The 24,318-nt window shown below is 41.0% G+C and overlaps 1 protein-coding gene across 2 annotated transcripts in view; it reads right to left on the bottom strand.

The window, feature by feature from the left end:
• kcnip4a (potassium voltage-gated channel interacting protein 4a) overlaps nt 1-24,318 on the bottom strand; it is a 25,006-nt gene extending 688 nt beyond the window's left edge. For both annotated transcript variants that reach the window (XM_061668961.1, XM_061668962.1), the window contains exons 1-5: nt 24,238-24,318; nt 5,671-5,795; nt 1,690-1,759; nt 1,423-1,601; nt 1,249-1,353 (exon numbers count right to left, since the gene is read on the bottom strand). In XM_061668961.1, coding sequence (XP_061524945.1) covers nt 1,249-1,353; nt 1,423-1,601; nt 1,690-1,759; nt 5,671-5,795; nt 24,238-24,295 — 537 coding nt within the window. In that variant the 5' untranslated portion in view covers nt 24,296-24,318. The remainder of the gene's footprint in view (nt 1-1,248; nt 1,354-1,422; nt 1,602-1,689; nt 1,760-5,670; nt 5,796-24,237) is intronic.

Below are 24,318 nucleotides of genomic sequence, written 5' to 3'. Positions count from 1 at the left end.
ATGACCTTTTTCCATTGCTTTAAGGTCATTTCTCCCTAATTCTCGCACAGGGGAAATTTTGAATCATTAAATACCATGACAAGGGCTGCCACTATCGAACAAAGTAAGAATCAATTCTCCTATTGATTACACTGGGGAACAATTTGAAAACAATTTTCTGTTGAGTTAGATTTTTATGCTGATTACAACAAAAATTGGCATGCAGTCATTTTTTTTCTCTCCACAGTTTACCCTCCAGATAAGCACAATTCCACTGATTAGCTGTAGTAAGACTTGCCAGCTGATTACGATTGGACTCATCTACAGCTACGTGGCAACTTGTTTGTGCAGTCACAATTGAGTGAGAGGTGTGTGCAGCTCCCTATAGGTCAGTACTATCAATATCTGCATACAGAAAGCTAGCATAGTAGGAATTAAGAGGATTTGTGCTAGCTTTTCTCTTAACCTTGTAACCATGGGCATACCATTGTAAGTTCTATTTCGTTTTATGCTGTTTTTGTTGTTGTTTTCAAAGCTTGCAACTATTCCATCTTTGTGTTTTTTTTAAATTTTGTTTATATTTCTTTGTTCAAAAACTTGTGATAGAGAAAAACTGAGTGAGCTCAGTTTTTTGGGATTCCGCGCCCCAAAATGAGTTAAAAACAGCAAAAATTGCGTTCCTCAATTCCTCATCGAATAACAATCACACCCCCACTATGACTAAAATAAATAAATAAATATATGAATTTGAGACAGCAAAATGGTAAACGGTTAGCAGTCGTGATTAGCATTAATGCAGTGGGTAAAAAAAAACAAAACGCTAACTACCATTCAGCTCACTCATACCCATCATGTTATATGTACATTACACATCTAACATTGTCCTTAAAATCACTTACAGATGCTGCTTTGTCATTTTAGGCAAAGTTTATCATTGGCCCAACACCGTGTCGGTCTGCAACAAATGTCCATGTGAAATATGGGTTCTGGCAGCGTAAACAAGATTCTGGGCGGAACTCCTTTTGAGGCAGGGGGGTCTGACGTCGCTTCGAGGCATACATTTTGTGTCGACCTATTCTTGAAGTCGACTTAGCCGAGTTATTAAGATTTGTTTTCGCCAGCCCTAAACATGACCTTTTCCATTGCGCTACAACCCTTTTTAGCATTTGCCCATGATGCTAAATCGAAGCCTTCTATCTTCATAAAAGGGTAAAATACATACTTGGTAGACCATTACACCGATTTCAATTGCTCCAATCCTGAACTTGCCTGAAAGAATACTTCTACGTGCTGGCGCGGAGTCTCCTCTTTGAGCACGGGGTACGTGCATTTGCCCATCATGTCGTAAATGGCCTTCATGATGTCGAGCATCTCCTGCAGAACAACATTGTCTCTTATGAATAATAATCCAGAAAATTTCAATTAGACATACAGTGACTGTACCTCTTTGGTGATGTAACCATCTTTGTTGATGTCATAGAGGTTGAAAGCCCAGTTGAGTTTCTCTTGAATGGTGCCCCGCAGTAGGATGGAAAGACCCGTCACAAAATCCTCAAAGCTGACGGAGCCGTTGTGATCCGTGTCGAAGGCGTTGAACAGGAAGTGAGCGTACGTCGACGCGTCTGTGGAGACAAGCGAGCGGGGGAGGAATCGAACTCGTCTTGCTTAAATGGAATTTTGACATTTTGAACAAAACGAGAGAGGACCAACCTCCCTGTGGGAAGAACTGGGCGTAAATGTCTTTGAAGGTTTCCTCATTGACGACGCCGCTCGGGCATTCCTGCCAGACAATTGCACACTCAGCACATATGATTTTTAGGAAGCTGCCTGTCTATACCGTTATACACGTTTGACTTTAAGTGTGCCTATTTAAGCATAGGCGACATTTACCGTAATTTCTTGTGTATAACGTGCACCAATATATAATACGCACCCGCACCCCTATAAGTTGACTTAAAAAGTCTGGAAAACCCTTCTACCCATGTATAATGCATGTTTCCAATGCATGATTTTGCTTCTACCCATATGATGATGACATGAAGGAACAGGTGAAACACTTTTATTTTAATTGGATTCAAATTAAACTTTCAAGCGTTTCAGAAAAGCATTATCATTAAACAAAACATAGCCATCAAGAAATTAATGGTGGTTGTCGTTCAGTCATATTAAAATATATATATATATATATATAAATGTCACAAATTCTGCCCGGGTATGTAAAATTATGAGCACAACTGTACATATATTTAGTCATATGTATCCCTGTCATATTGGAATGAAAGTGTAGGCTACACCTTTTTCATAACCTCGAGGTGGCGGTAGCATATTGGAACAAAAGTGTCCAGCTTTTTCATAACCTCTCGATGGCGGCATACATTTATAAAATGTGAAAGTTTTTTTGTTTTCATTTTCCCTTATCCCTATGTATAATGCTCACTGACCTTTGAGAATTTGTGGGGGGGCAAATGCACATTATACACGAGAAACGGTACCCAAAACCAAGGCACATAAAAAAAATGGCCAAATTAGATTTTTTTTTATGTCTTTACCGTTATTGATCAAATAATATGAAAATGGCCCATACAAAAACATTTTAAAAATAATTTTACACATCTGAAACATATAGACTGTACATTAAAGGTTTTTGTGATTTAAACAAAAAAAAAGTAGCACTGTACGCTATTCTATTTTTTTTTTTAAATCCAGTAAAAACATAAGAATGTAAGGAAAGAAACAGTTTTTCCTTACTTCCTACATGTTTTTACTTCACTTTCACTAAAGTTAATTTGTGTGTGCGTGTGTGTGTGTGTGTACCTTTTTTTTTGCCATGATTTCATCATTTTTAGCAGCTTCTCCATCTTTCATGGACAGAGGTCCACATATGAGAAATATTTTAACACTCTTGGCTGGTGTTATCTCCTTTATCGACTCCTTCTGCTTCAGTGTAGTACATATCGCAGCAGTTCTATGCTTGTTACTGCTTCAACAAGTCAATTACAGGCACACCTCGCTCATGTTTTTCTCTGATTTTAAACTTTAAATCAATGGACTTCATCCGATTTTTCTTATCAGCACTCACTTTCTTGGGACCCACGGTTAGAAAAAAATAAGTTTGACATAATACGAGAGCAAAAAACTGAAAATGTGAGGACAACAGATTTACTTTTTACTTTTACTTCCACTCCGAAGTAACCAAACTGGAAAAAAGGAACTGGGGATAGCCGTATGTTGTGACGTTTTTCAGGCACCATCTAGTGGTGGGCTGTAAAAATACGACCACAGGATGGCTCGTAACTTGAAAAACTCGTACGTTGTGGGGCACTTGTAAGTTGATGTCCGACTGTATAACGTAAAAACCCATACAAAACGACTGCTTAAAAAAACTATCGTAGTCCGTCTCTACGGTATATTGCGGTTCATTTATTGCATCGCAGATTTTTTTTTTTTAAAGGTCAATGCAGTGCAATTACTCGGCTGCATGTCTCTGATGCAGTCAGCTTTATAGGCTAATTGATATAAATGTAAAACAATGACTCACAGGTCAATTGGGATCTTATTCTTAGCAGAAAAAGAAACTGTACTGAGTACCTTACCCGTTTAAAACACAACCCACAGTCATAGTTTTATGAAATAAATTCACAAATACCAACCTTAGCCGTGCTTAACGTGCACACTCATAACAATAGCGACAGGAACACATGCAAGTAAAGAGCAATGTTTAACTTGATTTTCCACTGCTGCAGTACTGCAGTTTGAAACATTACCGCAATGAATTCTGGGTATCCATAATGTTTTTTCCTGACTAAATTGCCAGGACTTTGAGGGTGAGGAACGGTGCACATGCTTAACCCAGGAAACCGCCTGTTCACACGGTATCCGCATGGACTGTTGTTCGATCAGATATGCTTGTAACATTTGCTCATCCATGAGCGTAAAACCACGAGTACGGCGCAAAGCCAGTGACCCGTGAAATCCCTTCCCGACGTCCCATCGAGTAATAAGGAAATGTGAAAGGAAATCATCCGGGGGAGGAAAGGGCCTCACTGAGAGCGGACTTCAACCTCTTGCCCGAGGCCGTTGCCCCGGCCGACTGAGCCACAAGTCTGGACAAACGACCTCATTCTGCCACTTGAGGTGGAGGCACTTTATTTGTCTTGTCCCAAGGACAAACGGCTCAATATTTCATCATGATGCCAGCTTATGTTAGAACATGGGGCCTTAAAAGCCTGACGTTATTCTGCCGGTATCCTCGGGTGAACAAAGTAGACCCCCCGCTGGATTCAGGAAGCGACAAGATGAGCTAAGGGTTTCAAAGGGGTGGAAAATTTCCAGTAAATTTCGGTGACGGTTCCAGTAAATTTCCATGGGAATATGGAAACATTGAGGATTCCTTTATTAAAAAGGTATCATATTCAAGGATAGAAGTAAACATTTTGTCTTGTCATGAGCAGACATCGATACAAAATAATATAAATACATTTGTAAGAAGAACTTAATTCTTTCATTGACCGATCCAACCCTTTCTGTTGAACTCTTCATGCTGAAAATAAGTAATCTGCTGGCTGGGGGAGAACATTGACAAACCTCTTTCGGTACACATTATTACCTATTGCGAGACAGTTGTAGCGCTGCATGTTCTTGTCTCTCGCTTCCCCCTCCCAGTAAGCAATTTGCCTCCGTCACCTAGTGCTTACTCTTGTAGGCTTCAGTTGCTATTCCAATAAGTGAGGAGTGTGGTTTTAGACTTGCTCCCTGAAACATCTGTTGTCATTTGGTGCTATACACCATCATTTCTCATGTATAATATGCACTCGAATATAATGCGCACCCCCAAAATTGACTCCAAAAATCAGGAAAACCCTTCTTCCTATGTATAATGTGAGCCCATGACTTTCTATCCATTGATATACAGGTCTTAGACTAGCCAAGTCAATGACCAGACCTTAACCCAATAGAGCATTCATTTTACCTCCTGAAGAGGAGACTGAAGGGAGAAACTCCAGAAACAAACAAAAGCTGAAAGAGGCTGCAGTCAAGGCCAGGAAAAGCACTTCAAATGACGAATGCAACAGTCTGGTGAAGTCAATGGGTCGCAGGCTTGATGCAGTTATTGCAAGTAAGGGTTATGCCACCAAATATTAAATGTGATTCACTTTAAGTTAATTGCATCATGTCTGTTCCAATACTTTTGCTCACTTGAGTAGTGGGTGGCTTCAAACAAAAGGTGCTCTGTTCCGAGTTGTTGAACACATCTAGATGAATGATGATGATCATGGAAGCTGGAATTCTGAACTTTTGTCTCGTATTCATCTTTTGATCTGAAACCCAACTGTCTTCAATATACAACAAAAACAAAGGAATTGACCTTGCCGTTCCAATACTTTTGGAGGGAACTGCATCTGTATGCAATCAATGTTAGTAGTGGCCCTCTCCTAATTTGTTTTTCTAAATCAATTCTGATCAGTAACATTATTAATAGTGAAATCGATGTGTTCTTTAATCATGTATTTATTATTGTGGTGCACCCTAGTGTTTAGCTTCAACACTGCAGCCTTGAAACAAATTTTGCATTTCGTAAATTGACAGTTAATTCCAATGAAAACATTACCAAATTTGAAAACTCCCAGAGTTCTGCCTCCCTAGCTGAAGGTCGCACTAGAAAAGAAAGAACCGATGCGGGGTGTGACTTACGTTCTTAAAGCCGCGGTAGAGGATCTGCAGCTCCTTACGGGAGAATCGCGTCTGCGCCTCCAGCTGTCCCAGGCCTTCGGGGCGGTGGCGCACAGCCGACAGTTCCAGCTCGTCTTCGACGCTGTCTGGAGGACGAGGATAAGAGGTCAAACTTTGGAGGCAGCAGTTCCGAGCTAACCTCGCGGTTTGAGGCTAGCGCAGCTAGTGGAGCTGGGATTACCTTTACGACCGCAACACATCGTGATCTCTGTAAAGCTGACGTTTAGGGCAGAATCTTAGCCAGTGATATTTTCACGTACCACTAGAGGGGGCCCGCATACCGCTAGTAATACTTTGAGAATCACTGCATTAGCCAGTCCCCTCAGTGAGCAAGTTAACTACGTCTCAATTTCTTACTCATCGTCGTCGTATCACGTTGTCATCTTTGACTAACAAAAAGAAGAAGAGCCTCAAGTAAACTTGCTTTGATTAGCGCTCGCCGACGACTTGGTGACGGCGCACGGGAGCAACTTCATGAGGCGAGACCTCAACCCGCGCCCGTGGACGATCGACGGGTAACCTAGAGAGCACAAGTACACGGCAGTGGGGTTACGGCGGCAACGGTGAACAGGTGGGGGGGGGCGGGTTTTCTTCAGGGCAACAACACGCCTGCAGAGGATGGAACGAGGGCAAGCGCCTTGGTGTAAAGCGACACGTAAACAAGTTCGGGGGTGCCATGAGCATGACTCGACTAACTAACTATATAACTAACCAATCATAAAATAACCTTAAACCCTGGCAAGAGCATATTAACCGGGGAGATATAATGGCCTTAAAAAAAATGACAAAAACATCAAACTGCTTGTAAAATAAAAAAACTTCCCAATCAGTTTTTTTTGTGTGTTATTCCTCAGACACAGTCACAACTGATCCTAATAATGTACTGCCAAACGCATTTACCCAAAGTTGGCGGCGGGTGCTAACGGGCGAGGGAAAAAAAACAAAAACAAAAAACGTAATTTGTGCCGTGGAGCATCGCTGGCGAGTGCAGATGGCAGCCATTAATGCACTTGACGCATTTCCCAGCAATGAGGGAGACATTTTGTTGATGTCTTCGGGCCCCTTTGATTAATCGACGATCACCCTCGCTTCCTTTGCGCGTCTTTCGCTGACTTTGACACCAGACGGGCGTGAATTGGTAAGTGCCAATCCCACCGCGGGGGGGAGCCAGATGTCCTGACGAGGAGCTCAAGGACAAAGCGCTGGCCCATATTTGTCAAGTCGCTTTGTCAACGGGTAAGCGTGGCTCAGCCTGTCAATGAAATTCAGGTTTGCAAACGAGTGTAACGACGAACACATCCCTGAAGATGGCGTGGCGTTACATCGCTTTGGATTTGAGATCAGCACAGCTTTTTAGGAGAAGATCAAGATTAGGAATCTCGTCTTGTCATGTCGATTATGAGGGAGACAAATGCCAACAGATGTCGGACAAGTTTAGGCACCTGACACTCCAAAAGAGTATATACCTGTATGCAGTATATGCTATCAACAGAGTACTGTAATTTCTCATGTATAAGGCGCACCCATGTATAATACGCAGCCCCAAAGCCGACCTCAAAATTCTGGAAAACCCTTCTACCCATGTATAATGAATTTTTACAATGCATGATTGTGCTTCGACCCATATGATCAAAACATGAAGTATTATCCATATTTTGTTAGGTTTGTTTTCAAATAATTATTCTGAAGTTAAGCACTTCATTTGAACATGTGATACTTTCTTTTTCTTTGCTTTAAATTCACAGCCCTACTTTCATTTAGTAAATGAGAAAACACAAAGTTGTGCACACATGTTTGATTACCCGGGGATAATTTGTAAAATGGGTACAATTCTTTAAAGACATGAAGGGCCAGGCGAAACACATTTAGTTTGATTTTAATGGGATTCAAATTAAACTGTCAAGCATTTCAGAAAATCATTATCATCAAACAAAACATAGACCATAAAGAAATTAATGATGGTTGTTGTTCAGTCATATTTAAAAAAAAAAAAAAAAAAAAAACGTCATCAATTCTGCCAGGGTATGTAAACTTATGAGCACAACTGTACATATTATGCGGAGTTATTATTAAGAGTAGGCTACACCTTTTTCATAACCACTAGGGGGCCCTGGCATATTAGAATGAAAGTGTACACCTTTCTCATAACCTCTAGGTGGCGGTGGCATATTGAAATGACCATGTACTGCTTTTTCCTAACCTCTAGATGGCGGCAAACATTTATAAAATGGGAAAGTTTTTTTTCATTTCCCCCTATACCAATGTGTAATTGTGATTTTTGACATTTTTTGGGGGGCGGGGAATGCACATTATACACGAGAAATTACGATATATGTCGCGATACCTAGTAGATGGAGTGATATATTAAAAAAAGACGCTGACGTTCAACTCGAGCTCACGACGAGTTTCTCGGCTGAATTTCTGTAAATAACTGATTATTTTGCCATTGAAAGCCCTCAAAAATCCATGACTTGGTGAGGTGGGGGGAAAACCGTATTGGACGTTTTCTCTTTCTTTTTGTCTTCCTTGTCAGATTTGGGGCGCATTCTGGTGTTGTTGTCCTGAAGAATCCAGTATGTAGCATTTGTGCATTTCCACACACAAAAACATAAATAAACAAATAAAAATAGGGCGTCAATAGTAAATAGTAGTCAAACGTACAATCCCGCTGGACTTTTGCCTTCTTTTTCCTCAAAAGAAACCTTGTAGTTGTACTCGGCGAGCTGCTTTCGCCATTTCTTTTTGCCCCGCTGCCTTGCAGCAACGCAAAATGGAATTATTAAGATTGAACACCGCACCAGGGTTGTTAAGTGCGAGACAGAAAGAGCAGCAACATGGAATTACCACAGGATGCAGCGCGGGCAACTTTGCAGATGACAGCGTCATGTTTTTTTGTGCGTTTATTGAATTAATTGTATTTATTTTTGGGGGGGGTGGGGGGCACCTGCTTTATCGATTACAAAACAACCCGAGAGGGGGGAAACAAAAGCTCGGAAGGATCAAATCGCAGGCTTAACGGCCTCCGGGTTTGTCATTTACCTAAAAGTCGAGATCAAACCTCGTTGACCCGAAACATACGTGTTCCCTGAACCTGAAAACGAGCCACTGATACATATTTGGTGAGTCTACGTGACCGAGTAACATACACAATGATTTGCACGGAGTCACAAAATACTTTGGTGTACCTTTAGGGGTCATTACCGCAACACGCATCATCAGCAGAGCACACGTGGCATCTGTAAAGCTGACATTTAGGACTTTGTAAGAGAACGGTGAGCAGAGTGTTAAAACTGCGATTAGTGAGAAAACTTTCACCAGTGAAGAAAGTTATTCACGGAACACGGTCCATAAAAACGATCCAGGGTGTAAGTATTTCGTTCCAGGTTATTTAGCTCACAAAAGTAGGACACCCTACGATAGAGTTACACGTAGCCACACCCAACACCTCACTCCAAATTCGGGTCGTTTAATAATTAGAAGTTGAAATCAAGTCATGAATCCAGTGCGGCGTGACGGTCTGGGATAAGGCGCATACGCTGATCAGTGTGCAAGATGTCGACAGACTTGAAGGGATGTAATATTCAATTCGATGCACCTCAAATCACAGTGGAAGCGCAGCAAGCGGCGCCAGCGGCAAAAAGCGCCAGCACCTGAACGCAACCCGACACCCGATCTTATCGCAACGCCAGCGGCGCGCTCCTATTAAGGGGCGCGGGCGTATCGGCCAGCTGATCTCCATGCAAGGGCCGCGTGTAGCAACAGGCGGCGCTCGCCAACAGGTGTGCGAGAGGAAAAGCTGCGCAAATGTCATTGTTGAGGGAACTTTAATATTGAATCTTCTCATTTCCATCAGCTTCATTTATTATTACACTTTTAAAACAGGGTACAACAGTTATTTTTACAACGAGTACTATCCAGTTTTACTACAGGGCACTTGACAGTTCTACAACGTGGTACAGTTCCAAGACAGGGCATTGGACTCTTTTACAACAGCAGTTCTACGACAGTTGTGAAACAGTACTACGGCAGGTGCTATACAGTTCTCTGACAGGGTACTCGAAAACTCTACAACAGGTAGTTGACAGTTTGAATGTCAAGGTATTCATCAGGTCTACAAATGGGTACTAGATAGTTTTACAGCAGTGCACAGGACAGTCTAGGCCATCGTACTAGACAGTCCTACCACAGGTGTGAGACAGTACTACGGCAGGTGCTATACAGTTCTATGACAGGGTACTCGAAAATGCTACAATGGGTACTTGACAGTTTGAATGTCATGGTATTAATCAGGTCTACAAATGGGTACTAGATAGTTTTACTGTAGTGCACAGGACAGTCTAGGACTTGGTACTAGACAGTACTATGACAGGTGTGAGACAGTACGACGGCAGGTGCTATACAGTTCTATGACAGGGTACTCGAAAACTCTACAACGGCTAGTTGACAATTTGAATGTCAAGGTATTCATCAGGTCTACAAATGGGTACTAGTTGGTTTTACAGCAGGGCACAGGACAGTCTAGGACTTGGTACTAGACAGTTGTACGACAGGTGTGAGACAGTACTTTGGGGCAGGTGCTATACAGTCCTATGGCAGGGTACTAGACTGGTCGGTGGCAGAGACTAGGCAATTTGAATGACAGTGTACTAGACAGTTTTACCACATGGCACTAGACTGTTCTATGACAGGGCGCTAGACAACGCTACGCCGGGTGCGAGACAATTTAAATGACTGGGCACTAGTCAGGTCTACGAAGGGGTACTCAACAGTTTTACAACAGTTTACGGCAGGTGTGAGACAATATATGACAGTTTTACAGTGGGGCACTAGACAAATACAGTATATATATAAAATATAATATATAGATGTACATAAAATGGGAATATCTGAATGTAAATTATTGAGTGCTGCTGCAGCATGAGGAGGACACGTGCTGATTACCATCCACACAATCCCAGTCAATAAAAACTGAAGAACCCCAAACAAAGTCCCCGCTGTGTAATGAAAAAGGACTTTTTTTTTTTTTTTTTTTTTTTGTCTCCTCTCCAATCAGACAACCCACAAAGAAGATTCCGGAGATGGCTGCATAGACAAGCCCGAACGCGTCGACATGCGCCATACGTCATCGGCGTTATTTAATAAAAGCGCCGCCTGCAGTGTTTTACGACTGACGGGGAAAATATCTTGCGGGGGCAACATTTTAAAAAGATACGCGGCAGCTCGTACCTAATTTGGCTTGACATATACAGACTTTCCACCTTCACACTATGAATATATAGCGGGGGGCCAACAAGCATTTCATTATCAAGAGTTCTGTGTTATTTCTTGCTTAAATGTGCTGCCCCCCGCCCCCCAAAATTGGTTAAAATGCATTTTCATGTACATTTTTCATTGATTTACATCACTAATAATTGCTGAATTGATTTACTGTAAAATCTGTAAAATTTGGAAATAAATGTACATTTTTGAGGTTGTTGTTTTTTTTCTATTAAAGTTCCTGTTATATAATTGGTTCATCAAATATAATTCTAAATCCTACCATTAACGATGAAAATACACAATTTACATTATGTTTTATTAATTGTTTTACCTCCAAATGCCTGATTATGCCTGATTTTAATGCACTGAACTGCAATTATGAGATTTTCTAGTTCAGCAAAAAAAAATAAAAAATAAAAAGTGCTCTATTTTGTAAGTGTCCTTTTACTTTTGTCCACACAGTGTTAGATAAAACAGTGCCAACTAGTTCAGCAAAAAAAAATAAAAAATAAAAAGTGCTCTATTTTGTAAGTGTCCTTTTACTTTTGTCCACACAGTGTTAGATAAAACAGTGCCAATCATCCGCGCTTCCTATCGGTCTTCTCTTCTTCCAGATCAGCAGCTTTATCGTCTCAATCTATTTACCAGTGATGTTTTCATTCAAAGAGATTGCCTCTTGCTTTGAATCCGCCGCAGACTTAACTTGAGTGTAAACACCCCCCCGAGGGACGCTGGCAAAAGGCCGCGTCAATCACGTCCCCGTGCTAAAAAGCCGTTGAGGAAAATAGCCAAGAGGCTAATTGCGCCACACGCTTGTTTTCCTTTGAATTGATTCCGGGAGGAGATACATGACTGTGTGCGTATGGCAAAAAAAAAAAAAAAATTATTTAAAAAAAAAAAAAAAAAACACGACCAACTAAGCGAAGCGACTCAAATGATGGATGGAGCTAAAGTGGCTGAGTCAGCAAAAAGCAGCGCAACCTCTGCACTGCACACACACACAAAAACAAAACAAACGTGATATTTTGCTTAGGGTGGATTCAGAAACATTGATGTCTAACGGAGTCCAGATGGGGCTGCTGGGGGGGGGGGGGGGGGGGGGTGGACAGCTGCGGCCACAGAATCAAGTTCACCCAAGTGTGCAGTCTCAGGGAACGACTTGACCGCCCCACCCCCAAAATCTACCCCCAGGAGAATAAGCGGCATCAAGAAACCATCTAGCATTAATATTTGCCTAAAGGGTTACCTTGGAGTCCAGTAATTATCCCTACATGTTTGGAATTTGCTATACGTTAAAAAAAAAAAAAAAACACCAAAAAAAAAATGTCAAGAAATTAAACATTTGAGTCCAAAATATAATTCTATGATATTACAATTAACAAGTAGTCAGAAGAAAATATGAACACATAACGACAGTTACTAGACAATTCCATGATGGGTACGAGACAAATAGTTCCACAATGGGTACTACACAGTTCTACGACAGGTACGAGATAGTTCTTTCCAACGGGATACTAGGACAGTTTTTTTAATGACAATTTTTTTTTGGAGGACACGCGCTAGACAGTTCTTTTACGGATCCGAGACTAGACATTTCTTCACAGCCTGCACTAGACATTTTGATGACAGGTACTGGAAATCTTCATATTATGAGTAGACAGCTGTACGACGGGTGCTACACAGTACTACCCGACGGTACGCGAGGCATGTTCTACACGACCTGTACTGGATAATTTTATGACAGAGTACTTGAAAGTTTTCCTGCTCGATGTGTACTAACCAGACAGTTCCACGGAGGGTACTAGACAGTTCGAACAGGTACTACACAGTCGTTAAGACAAGGTAGCCGAAAGTTTTACAACAGGGTACTAGGCAGTTGTGTACAGTCCCACATCGGAGTAGTAAACAGTTCCACGACAGGATAGTAGACAGTCATACACCAAGTATCGTTGCATAAATGAAAATGCTTAATTTTTCCTCATCGCAGGCAAGAACTGGATATTTGATACTACGACAGAGTCACCCAAAAAAGTACATAAATAAAAACCTTGTCAGAGCTGCGGTATGTGTGCACTGCTTCTATCTGAAGTGATTTTAGAGGCTAAATAAGAATTTGTCTACCATTATTGACCATGCCGCCAGTTCCATAATTGTGGAATTATTTTTTTTTTTTGGAACTCATCAGACGCTTGATTTTCCCGTAGCGATTATCGCCACAGACAACCCGGCACGCCGATAACGACAGGCGGGGGTTTGTCTAGCCTCATCGATTTCGATTCGGGAGGCAAACGTTGCACCAATTCACGACAAGTACGCTCGCATCCCAATTAGAATGAGGCAAATACGCAGACTTGTGAGCGTCTGTGCTAATTGGAAGTGCGCGAGATGTGGCGTTGGTCCAGGTTGATCTAACGAGACGACTACGGTCAGGATTAAAGCGCTCGCTCGGGGCCTGACGCACTGAGTGAGTTTTCCAGCGGCCACGGATGTACGAAAGCGTCACAGAAGTGCTTGGAGAATTTGGACGACAGTAGGTGGCGCTGCATTCCCTGCACATTTCCCCAGACCTCACGTCTGTGGATTATTATTATTATTATTTTTTTTTTTTTTAATGAGGTCTTAACGCTAAGGTTTGTCGATCAGTTGACGGAAGACATTGGAAGACAATTTTCTCGCAAATCCAAATGAAATGTTTGGCAATGTTGTCGAAAATGTCAAGGAACGGAATAATCTAATCCAAAGAGACGACGCTTTCCTCTCATGATGTTACCAGTGGAAGGAAACGCACAAATTAAATCAAATCATGAACACACGCAACTGGTACTCGACAGCCGTACGACAGACAATAGCCGTACTCAATTTTGTTTTTCTTTTTTTAATGACGGATACTAGACAGTTCTTTATGACAGGAACTACACTAAACGAGACTAGACAGTTCAACAGTTGAATGTTGAAAAACAGTGGAAACCAGTTTGAAATGTATCCCACTAAGTTCACTTTAACTCTGTTACTTTATTTCCTTCACTAGATTTGTATTTCTGCCAATAAACACCCCAATCAAAATGACTTGTTTCTTGGGGTCTTACCCTCGGAGAAGTTGATGATCCCCAGAAGGTGGAGCAGCTTGATGGAGGCGAACACCAGCACCACGATGCCCACCGTCTGAAGCCCCTCCGTCTCCCAGATAGCGCTCAGCACCGTGCCGCTCTCGGACCACTCGTCGCCCCCGTGCCCCGAGCCGGAGCCTGAGCCGGAACCGCCCCCCTCCTCGCCTTCAAAGCCGCCTGGGCTGGCGCCCGGTCCCGCGCTCCAGTTTCCCCGTGCCCACTCCAGCGCTAAGCCTGGCAGGGCGCACGAGCCGGGCGCCCCTCGGCACCCGCCTCCCGACTGCCCGCTGCCCAAATCCAGGACGACGCCGAAACCTCGAGGCTTCCGGGTCACCGAAACGATCGCATGGCGTCGGCCAGAACTCGGAACTCGATCCAGGCAGCGACGACGGCAAAGCCCAAACTCCGCTCTTGCACTTCAGGAGCGCTGAGCGAGGGGAGGATGGTGAGGGAGGAGCAGGATGTGTTAGGAAGGAGGGAGGGATGGAGGGATGGAGGGAGGGAGGGGGGTCGAGCTGGGAGGACTGACGCCAAGAGAAAACACAACCCTTTGGCGAGCGGTACACACCTTCTGGAGTACTACATCACCGTTAACCTATCACACGGGACCTTTTCCATACGACGAGAACAGCATGTCAACAGAGCCTAGCACCATCTACTGGCCCTTTGGAAAACTGCAGCCACATTAACAATCGTGGGTTTGTGCACACAGAAGGGATAAAGAATAGTATTACCAGATTATAGTCGTGTTTTCCAGAAAGAAAAAAAAAATAATTCAGAAGTGGAACATTTTAGTGTCCACGTGCATACTTGGAAGAAAATATAGATATTTTCTAGAAAAAAAACGTGGTATGTTTTCTGGAAGAAAAAAATGCTCCAGAAATTAGCAGGATTATATTTTTGGGTTCGAAAAGACAAATTCTCAATTTCTAGAAAAGTAATGAATATGAAAGTAACATTTTCTCCAAGAGTTGTCGACAAATTTGAAAAACAGTCCTAATTTTCTAGATTTACAAAAAATATTTTTATTTCTTGAAAAAAAAAAAAGTATATTTCCTAATATATATATATACATACACACACACACACACACACATACATATTGGAGACGAAAGTGGAAACTATGAGGGTTCTAAAAAATATTTTCTGGCAAAGATGCATGTCCAAGAAAAATGATGTATTTCTAGATTTTAAAAAAATTTATTTTCTTCAAAAACAGTGGTGGGTTTTTTTTTACTGGGAAAACTGTGTATGAATACGAAATGAGAAAGATGATATATTTGGGTTGTACAATTTGCCTATTTTTCATGAAAGTCACATTTTCTAGAAAGGTTGTCTATTTTCTAGTAAAGTGCCATATTTATGGGTATTTATATACTTTCGAGAAGGAAGTTGTAAATTTGCCATGGAAATCACTTTTTGTTTTTGTTTTTTAGAAAAGTTGTATATCGAAAAAAAGTTCCATACTTTAAAACAAATTGATATAATAGATATATATTTGCGTAACAGTGATATATTTTCTAGATGAAAAATATATTTCCACATTCAAAATAGTTGTATATTTCCCAGGAAATTTTTTTTCAACAGTTTCAAGTTTGTAAATTTTCCCCCCCAAAAAAAATCTAGTTTTATTTTCGAGGAAAAAAAAAATCCCATATTTTGGAGAACTACTATATCTTCGAGAAGAAATACAGTGAACCTCCCAATATCCGCTGAAAGGTTTTGTTATTGCCTATAGACACCACAAGATGGCAACAAAGGACTACTTTTGTCTCAATGAAGCTTCTCAATTCACTTCAAATTGGTTCGCTGTCAACAAGCATCTTTCTACCAGCCAAGAGCGCTGAAAGAGTGCAAAATGCAACTTTGTCTTTTGCCCGATAATCATCGTTGTTGTCGTGTCCGCAATTCACCTCTGAATTTTCATGAACTTGCTTGAAGTGAACCGTGAACGGAGCAGCTCGCTCATCAATCATCATCTCCTCCTCATCTTCGGATGACATGCAATTAGGGCATGCAATTAGGGGACACCTGCGGCGACTTGCCGTCTTAAAAGCGGGCCGTCGCGTTTGGCGAGGTGCTGCAATTGCAAGGAGCGAAGCGGGGCAATCATGCGCGGAGCTCCGGCAGCGGGAGTACAGAGTAGCTAATTTCGCGGCTAACTGTGCTTTTGTGTTAAAGCAGTGTTATTGAAGGAGGGAGGGGGGGGGGGGGAAACAAAAAAAAAAACTATTAAATTAAATTTGTATGTGTTACAGAAACAGAATTAAAAGGTTGGATATTTTGAAGAAAAAATTGTGCATTGAGAGAACAGCGATATAGTTTGAGATGTCAGATTTTTTTTAACAAATGTTTTCCATATATTTTGAAGAAAAAAAGAATATGCCTTTCTTCAAATGATACCACTTCTTTTCAAACAATACAACCCATTTTACAAAAATGCTCCTTTTCGTTTCTAAGAAATATACACCAATCTGTCCAAAATGTCCAGCTTTTTTTTTGTTTTTTGTTAAAGATATAACCTATTATTTTCATACAATTAAAGTTTATATTACAACTCTTGTACTGTAATAAAATATTTACTTTTTTATTTGTTGGCGCCACAATGTTGGAGCCATTTATGCTGCCATCCAAGCAACACGTGACAATAATGTGACTGACACGTGCCAACGGCGCCACCTACCTATCAATCCACGATGCCAATTTACGTGGGCCGACTCAAAGAGGAAGAAAATAAATGTGCCAAGTGACAGGGTTACAAAAGGCGAGACTGCCCGCCTGCGGGAGCTGATAACATTGAAGAGCCGTCGCGTGATTTATGGCGCGCCGTTCGTCAGCGGGCCGGCAACCGGGCCGACGGGAGAGCGGAAAGGTCAGCGGCCGACGAGGGACGAGGAAGGCGCAGGGGACGACGGGGAGACATAAAAAGGCGGCTGGAGCCACTGTCCAGTCCGGTCGGCGCATGAAATACAAGCACCACTAGGAAAATCAATAGCTTTCTTACACGATTTCCCTGATTCCCAAACGTGAAGCGAAAATGTCATAATCATGAAACAGCATTTAGCTGGAATGCAATCCTCTCCATGTTGCAATAATCTTCCTGGGTCAATATTGCAAAATTTGGGGGGGGGTTCTGTACTTATAGTGGGGCTTGGAAAATAAAAACCTGCAGCAAACAAGCAGACGAGACACCTGAGGCTCTTTTGGGAAAAAAAAAAAAAAAAAATATATATATATATATATATATATATATATATATATATATATATATATATATATATATTAGATATTTTCAATGGGAAAAATGTGCATTTATTTTTAAAAAGTATATTTATTTGGGTACGCTGTATATTTTCAACAAAAACAAGCTGTATATTTGATTACAAACTTTTTTTTAAGGAAAACTTCATATATTTTAGAAAAAAAAAGCATATTTTATATATATATATATATATTTAAAAAAGGCATGCGGTAGTAGCTATTGAAATAGTCGTATATTTCAAATATACCGTGATCATATTTCTCTAACGTTTGTTTCCATTTTTTTCTGAAAAATGAATTGTTTTTTCCCGCCTCAAAAATATACAACTCGGGCATGTTAAATGATCTAAAAGTGTTCGTATGTCTTCATTTACTCCCTTACTTACCATTCCTTCATTCAATATTTTGTGCTTTACCGCTTACATCTCGCGGCTGGAGGAGGATAATGAACCAATTGTTTTTAATTAAATTATTATTATTATTATTTTTTTTTTTTATAAACATTTTGGACAAAAATGATAAGTTGTCACCGGATATGCCGATTACGCTTTTTAAGCCAATCAGAAGCAATTTCAAACCGAAAATCAACTTCCGTAACGAGAAGGTTAAGAGCGAATCTTCAGATAAACGAACTTTCCCGGGCCAGATTTGAACCCTGCCCCGCTCATCTTACCGTCGTAGCCGACTCCCAACAAGCCAAACTGCTCCAGAACCTTCAGGAGGACCACCACCACGACCACCACGGCCATCATCTCCAGACCCTCCACGATTCATGTCGACAGGCGGCCCGTCAAAACGCTGCTCGATAGACTCGCGTCTCGCTCTGGGGCGCCGGGAGACGGCGCGGTGGCACGCACGCGTGGACGAGGAGGAGGGGCAAAGGTTGGGGGGGGGGGCGACGTGACCGGGACGCCCAAGTTCAACTTCGGGTTTGCCCACTATAGGTGTGTTTACAAATCATACAAATATGTATATATATATATATATATATATATATATTTTTTTTTTTTCCAGCTAAAAATAACTTCACTTCAGAAAAGGGTGCTACTGTACATTTTCAAGAAAAAAAAATTGGACTTTTCAGAAAAAGTCATATTTTAGTGGTGGGGGGGGGGAAAGTAGTAGTAGTATATATGAAATTTTATACAGTGCTAGAATTTTTTGTTTTGTTTTTGTCTTGAGTTGCGAGCAAACATTTGCTGGCACTGATATTGCAGTCGTTCTAAAGCTTGAAATTATATTACTATTTGAACACAAACAGTAGGCATACATGCAGACAACATACAACAATAAACGAGCATATTTTTCTCAAAAATACATGCTTGAATAAATATGATGTATGGCTTTTTCCTCACTGCGTGACATGAAATCCAAAAACATTTTCCTGTTATAGCTCAATTAGATTACCAAAATTATTTTTCTATGCTAAATGCCCCAATAATGAGAGAAGGATTTTCATGACTTTCTCCCAAGTCAGAAGTTTGGGAAAAGCCCAGACGATGATGTCATGTCTTAGAAATTAGCCAAGATATCAGGAAGAGAATTGTGGCATGCACAAGTCTGATCCATCCTTGGGTGCAATTTCCAGATGCCATAAAGTTCCACGTTAATCACTTTAAACAATTATTTGTAGGTATAAAAACCAAGGTAATGACAGAATAGTGAGAGGATTTTTTTAAGGCTATTTATTAAAAACAAAACAAAAACAAAAAATCCTCTCATTATTCTGGCAAAGACAAATAATTTTGGTAATCTTAATTGACCTGTAACAGGAAAAGTTTAGCCTGATTTCATATAAGACGGTGAGAAAAAAAAAGCGTCTGTGTTTTGATATAGTGTATGTAAACATCTGTTTTCAACTGCACAAGAGTTTTTCATGTTGCACCAACAAATTGGCTGACGGCTTTTCTTTCCCAAATCCCGAGTGTGAATAAGAGCCTTCACCACACACCGAAACTACTGGAAAGGCACAGAGTAAAAGAGCTCCAAAGGTCAAAGGAGTGAGATGACTTTCGAATCAGCTCAGGTCTTTGCATAGGGCGCAATCAATGCTAGTCACAATCATCAGCACGCAGGGTGCTGTATCAATCAGTGCGGAATTGGCGGTGATGCTAATTAGCGGTGTGTGTGTGTGTGTGTGTGTGTGCGTGTGTGCGTGTGAGTTGACACCTGCACGCTAACAAGCCACAACATGAAGACGATGCGATTTGGTGTATTGCCACACGAGTCGATAAAGACGTTTCAGTGCAGCGAGCAAATTGTGTCATAATGCGTGCAACCTTGACACACATTTTTTTTTTTTGCCTTTAAAAATGTTGATGAATACCATCATTATTTTTTTTGGGGGGGGCATAAACTGTAAGCAAGTTTGTAACAGATTATGTAAAATGTAAAAAAAAAAAAAAAAAAAAAAAAGATTAAAAAAAAACCTGTTTACCTCATATAAAGCAATTAAATAATTATTAATTTGGTACTCAGACTATTTTAAAAGAAATTACTGACAATTTTTAGAGCTTTTTCATTATTAATTTCAATGTGTGCATAAATGCAGCACGAATGATACATTTCCCATATAATTTGCCATTTTAATTGTTTTATGTTCTGTTATTTTTATTAAATTGCTTCATTTTATGTTTTAGAGTGACCCTAATTGCTTGAAAGGCGGGATATAAATAAAACGGACCATTATTATTCATCATAATTATTATTATTAAATTAATTCAGTGCAATCTTGTAAACCATGGGCATTTGCCGAAGAATTCATAATCCAATTTAAAAGAAGGCAAATAGAAGCAGTTGTATTCTGTGACGCTGCCGCCACCAAGTGGACAAAAAACAGCACTGCAAGGAATAAAAAATAAATAAAATTAAAGAAAAACTCAATGGGACATTTGAATCCCCTTGGTACGTTGGTTTCTCAGTAACAGCAATAACGCTCCAATGAATATTGAATTATCTCAAATTAAAAATTATGAACACTACTTCAATCAAGATGTGCATTAAGCTCTAAGATACACCCCCCTCCCCGCCACCCCCTAACTTTCAAATGGGTCAAACTGAGTGTTGGCGCTTCCTGGGATGAAGCATCATCAGCATTAGTTGCGTGATAAATGACGAGTGACGCCGCGCCCATGCCAGGCCGACGTTCCCCGCTGCTCGGGCCGCTGCGTCCCGCTTGTTAAGCTAGGTCCTAATTGTGTTGCCAGGCAACACAAACAAACGTTGACCGTCAGGGAACAAATCAGAAACGCAGCCGTCCTCGTCAGTCGGGCCCGACAGAAGCGGTCCCGTCTGGCGGCGCGGAACAAGACGCGACAATCACGGCCAGCACACACTCATTGAGTTGTGACATTAAGGCCGACGAGCACGCTTGCATCCGGCACGGTCACGCCGCAACCAAACGCACACTCAAACGGATCCCGACACAAACCGAGAGGTAAGATTTTTAGGGCGGAGGATCATGAAGATATGACAGAAATGCCATTTTTTGGGGGGAGTGGGGGGGCAAAACCCATGTAGCACAGATGCAAAAGCAGCAGTGCGACAGCAAAAAGTTGACACACCGGTTAACATTGGCTCAAGTCCATTAATTGGTGGGTTAGGAACAAGTCAGATTTTCATCAAAAGGAGAGAAATAATCAGTATATTCAATATTACTAGTATGAACAGTATAGTATTACTTTTTTTTTTTTCCTTTTCAAAAGTATAAAATATGATTTTTTTTCTAAAAATATACACATTTTTCTGTGAAGTGCAGCTTTTTTCCCCTTTACTTAAAATGCTACTTTTGTTCCACAGAAAAAGGCCCACTAAAACTATTTGCCCTTCTCAAAAAATATAGATTTTTTTTTAAATAAAAAAGTACAAATACTCAAGAAAAAAAGTAGACTTTTATATACACTGTAGAGTACTAGACTGTAGAGATTAGATTATCCCTTTTAAAAAAAGCCTTTTCTCGAAAGAAACAATATTTTTCTCTCAAAAATATACATATTTTCCCTTAAATATGTCTTTATTCATTAAAAATATACATCTTCCTTTTTCTTGAAAATATACAGCAAAGTTTTTTTCAAATTGTTCATTTTTTCCCCCTAAGTAAACACACTTTTTCTTAAAAATGTACAACTATGCCTCCCAAATGTATATTTCTCCAAAGTATGAGACTCCTGTCTCCAAAATATGCAACTTTTTGTCTTTAAAAATTCACTTTTTGGAGAAAATATACACCTTTTTTTCCCCTCCAAAAATATAGGCCCTTTCTCCTAAAAAATAAAAATAAATAAACACCTAACTAATACAACTTTTTTTTTAATCTTGAAAAAAAAACAACAACAAAAAATTTTTATCCCTTGAAAATATTCACCTTATTTCTCGGAAATGTCCAACTTTTTCTGAAAACTATAAAAAAAATATTTGGGGGGTATATATAAATAGAAAGCACGTTTTCTTTTCTGATATTTTTTTCTTTACAATGATACCTTGATGCCACTAGTCAAAATACTATTGACTATTAGTGATATGCTAGTGTCAAATCGGCGCAGTGATTTATTAGTCGGGCTCTAGAATGGACACTGCAACCAAATGCACACTCAAATATACAACGTCAACACAAGCTGAGAGGTGTTTGTGATATTTCTGAGAAGCTGTACACCTGTGATCCGGGTTTTGGTTCCGTAAGGGAGCATGTGAGGTTGCCGGGTAACCATGGATACCGCACAAATTAAAAAAAAAAAAAAAAAGAAAAAGACCGCTGCTGTCCCCTTGGTGGGCCCTTGCGTTCTCTGCTTGCTTTTTCCAAACAACAGCAGGCCCGACAAAGACACCCGGGACCGGCGTCAGGAACGCGGCCCACGACAGCGCGCCGGGCGGAGGATGCGGGGGATGAGGACAACGGAGCCCCTCCACGCGTCTCCCTTGTCACAAACAACTCATTTGACCAGTTGGTAGCCTGAGTAAGCGTCTCACTCCCACGCAGCAAAAACACAAACAGTCAAATCCCGACCACGCGCTCACTGCGCGAGCACCTGAGGGGGCTTGTTGTGCGTGCGGGACCGCCAGCTCTTGTCGTGCAAACTATGGAGATAAATGGCATGCTGCAGTGTGGCTTGTTAAGTGCCTGTTTTCCATTTATTTGCTCTGCGGAGAGTGAGCAAGAGCAGCGTGCAGTCAGGTTGCATTTTCGGTTGAAAGTACAGTAAAACAATATCGCTCTATATCCCACCGGCCAGTTACAGTACATTAGCGGCTGCACACCGCCACCGACAAATATATTCAGCAAGTACGTTTTTTTTCGTGGCGTGGAAGATTGAGTCTCGCCCAGCTTGTCTGTGAATTTCAGGTTTTGAAACAGCTGTAATGGTGAGCAGAGCCCTGCAGATGGCGGCGGTGCATCGCTGCGGATTTGATGATCCAGCACAGCTTTTGAGTAGAAGATGAATATTCGGTTGTGAATCGCCGCATATCTGCAAATAAATCATTATTTTGCCACCAAAATCCCTTTTTTTTTTAAGTCTTGTGTTTGTTGTTTTATAGTTTGCGGTGTGACAAAAAAGCAAAAATAAATAGTGTCACAGTCACTGTTGGCAGTGAATGAGTTAATTGCCCCCAAATCCCAACGAACATCATTTATATGTTGTTATTAACGCCATGATTTCGTATTTAAGCAGTATTTAGTGTTGGGCTATTACAGTAGAATCTTTTTAGATTTGATTGATTAAATAATTGAATAATAATCACCACCCCAATTTTATTTATTATTTATTTTATTTATTTTACTACTAACATGCATTCTAGTCTCGTTTATGAAAGATGAACTTCGAATGCTTAAACTGCATATGTTCGCACGAAGTGTATGGCATAAATTTGGTGTACAGAATTTGAGACGACAAAATGCTAAGTGGTTAGCAATCCCGATTACCCTTTTAGGTCAAAACAAAACAAACAAAAAACAACACTGACTGCCATTCATCTCACTCATAAATCATGTTCAATGTACATTACACATCTAACAGTGTCATAAAAATCACTTACAGACACTCCTCTGTCGTTTTTTGGCAAAGTTTATCAGTGGCCCAACACTGCGTCCGTCTGCAATAAATGTCCATGTGAAACATTGGTTCCGGCGGCGCAAAAATGGTTCCGGGAAACGTTTTTTGTTTGTTTTTAGGGCTCCCGGTGGAACTTCGAGGCAGAAATTTTGCATCAATCTGGTTGTTCTTTTTTTTCTTTTTTTAAGTCGACTGAGCTGACCTGTTCGATTTATCCCCCCACCCCCCCCCCCCCCCCCCCCCCCAGCCCTAATTTAGTGCATTATCACTCACAGATCATGCTCCGAGGAGGATAATTAACTTGAGTTCAAAGTTTCATACCGTCGCTATAGTGTAGCCGTGCTTTATATGGGTCTTCCTCCCATCTAAGTCCATGCGAGATATGCAAATAAAGCAGAAAATTAAAAAAAATGTAAAAAAAAGTAAGCTGCTTCTTGCTCACCGCGGCCCCCTAAAAAAATTAATCCGACTTTCATTACTATTCCTGCATTTCCCTTCTGCCGAGCCAGTTTAACCAACTGGATGGCTTACCAACAGTGTCAGCACATTGGAGGAAAAACACCCCCCCCCCCCCACCAACAAAAAAAAATGATGATTCCCAAACCAATTTCATGATGTGCTGGTCCCGGCAAGAATTGGATGGATTACTGGAGGAAATGGAAGAACTTTCAGCATGCTCGCAATTTTGTCCCGTGATATCGCCGTGGCTTGTGTGAAGGTTGAAACCGGCTCGAAATCATCAAGTTGCCTCAGCACATTCCCCAACGGGCCGCATGGGATGACATTTTCAGGCTTGCTCTTGACAATATATATGCAAGTAACAATCACACACGCACAAAACTCTCGCTTCCTACCTGTGGGCTTGCGTCTTTGTTTGGGTTGAAGCGAGAAGATGACCATTAAAGCTCCCATGATGCCCTTCCAGGCTCCCTCGC

The sequence above is a fragment of the Phycodurus eques genome, chromosome 23 (genome assembly GCF_024500275.1).
Source record: "Phycodurus eques isolate BA_2022a chromosome 23, UOR_Pequ_1.1, whole genome shotgun sequence".
In the NCBI taxonomy this organism is placed as follows: Eukaryota; Metazoa; Chordata; class Actinopteri; order Syngnathiformes; family Syngnathidae; genus Phycodurus; species Phycodurus eques.
The sequence above is the reverse complement of the archived record's forward strand: the minus strand, read 5'-3'. Positions and strand labels throughout refer to the sequence as shown.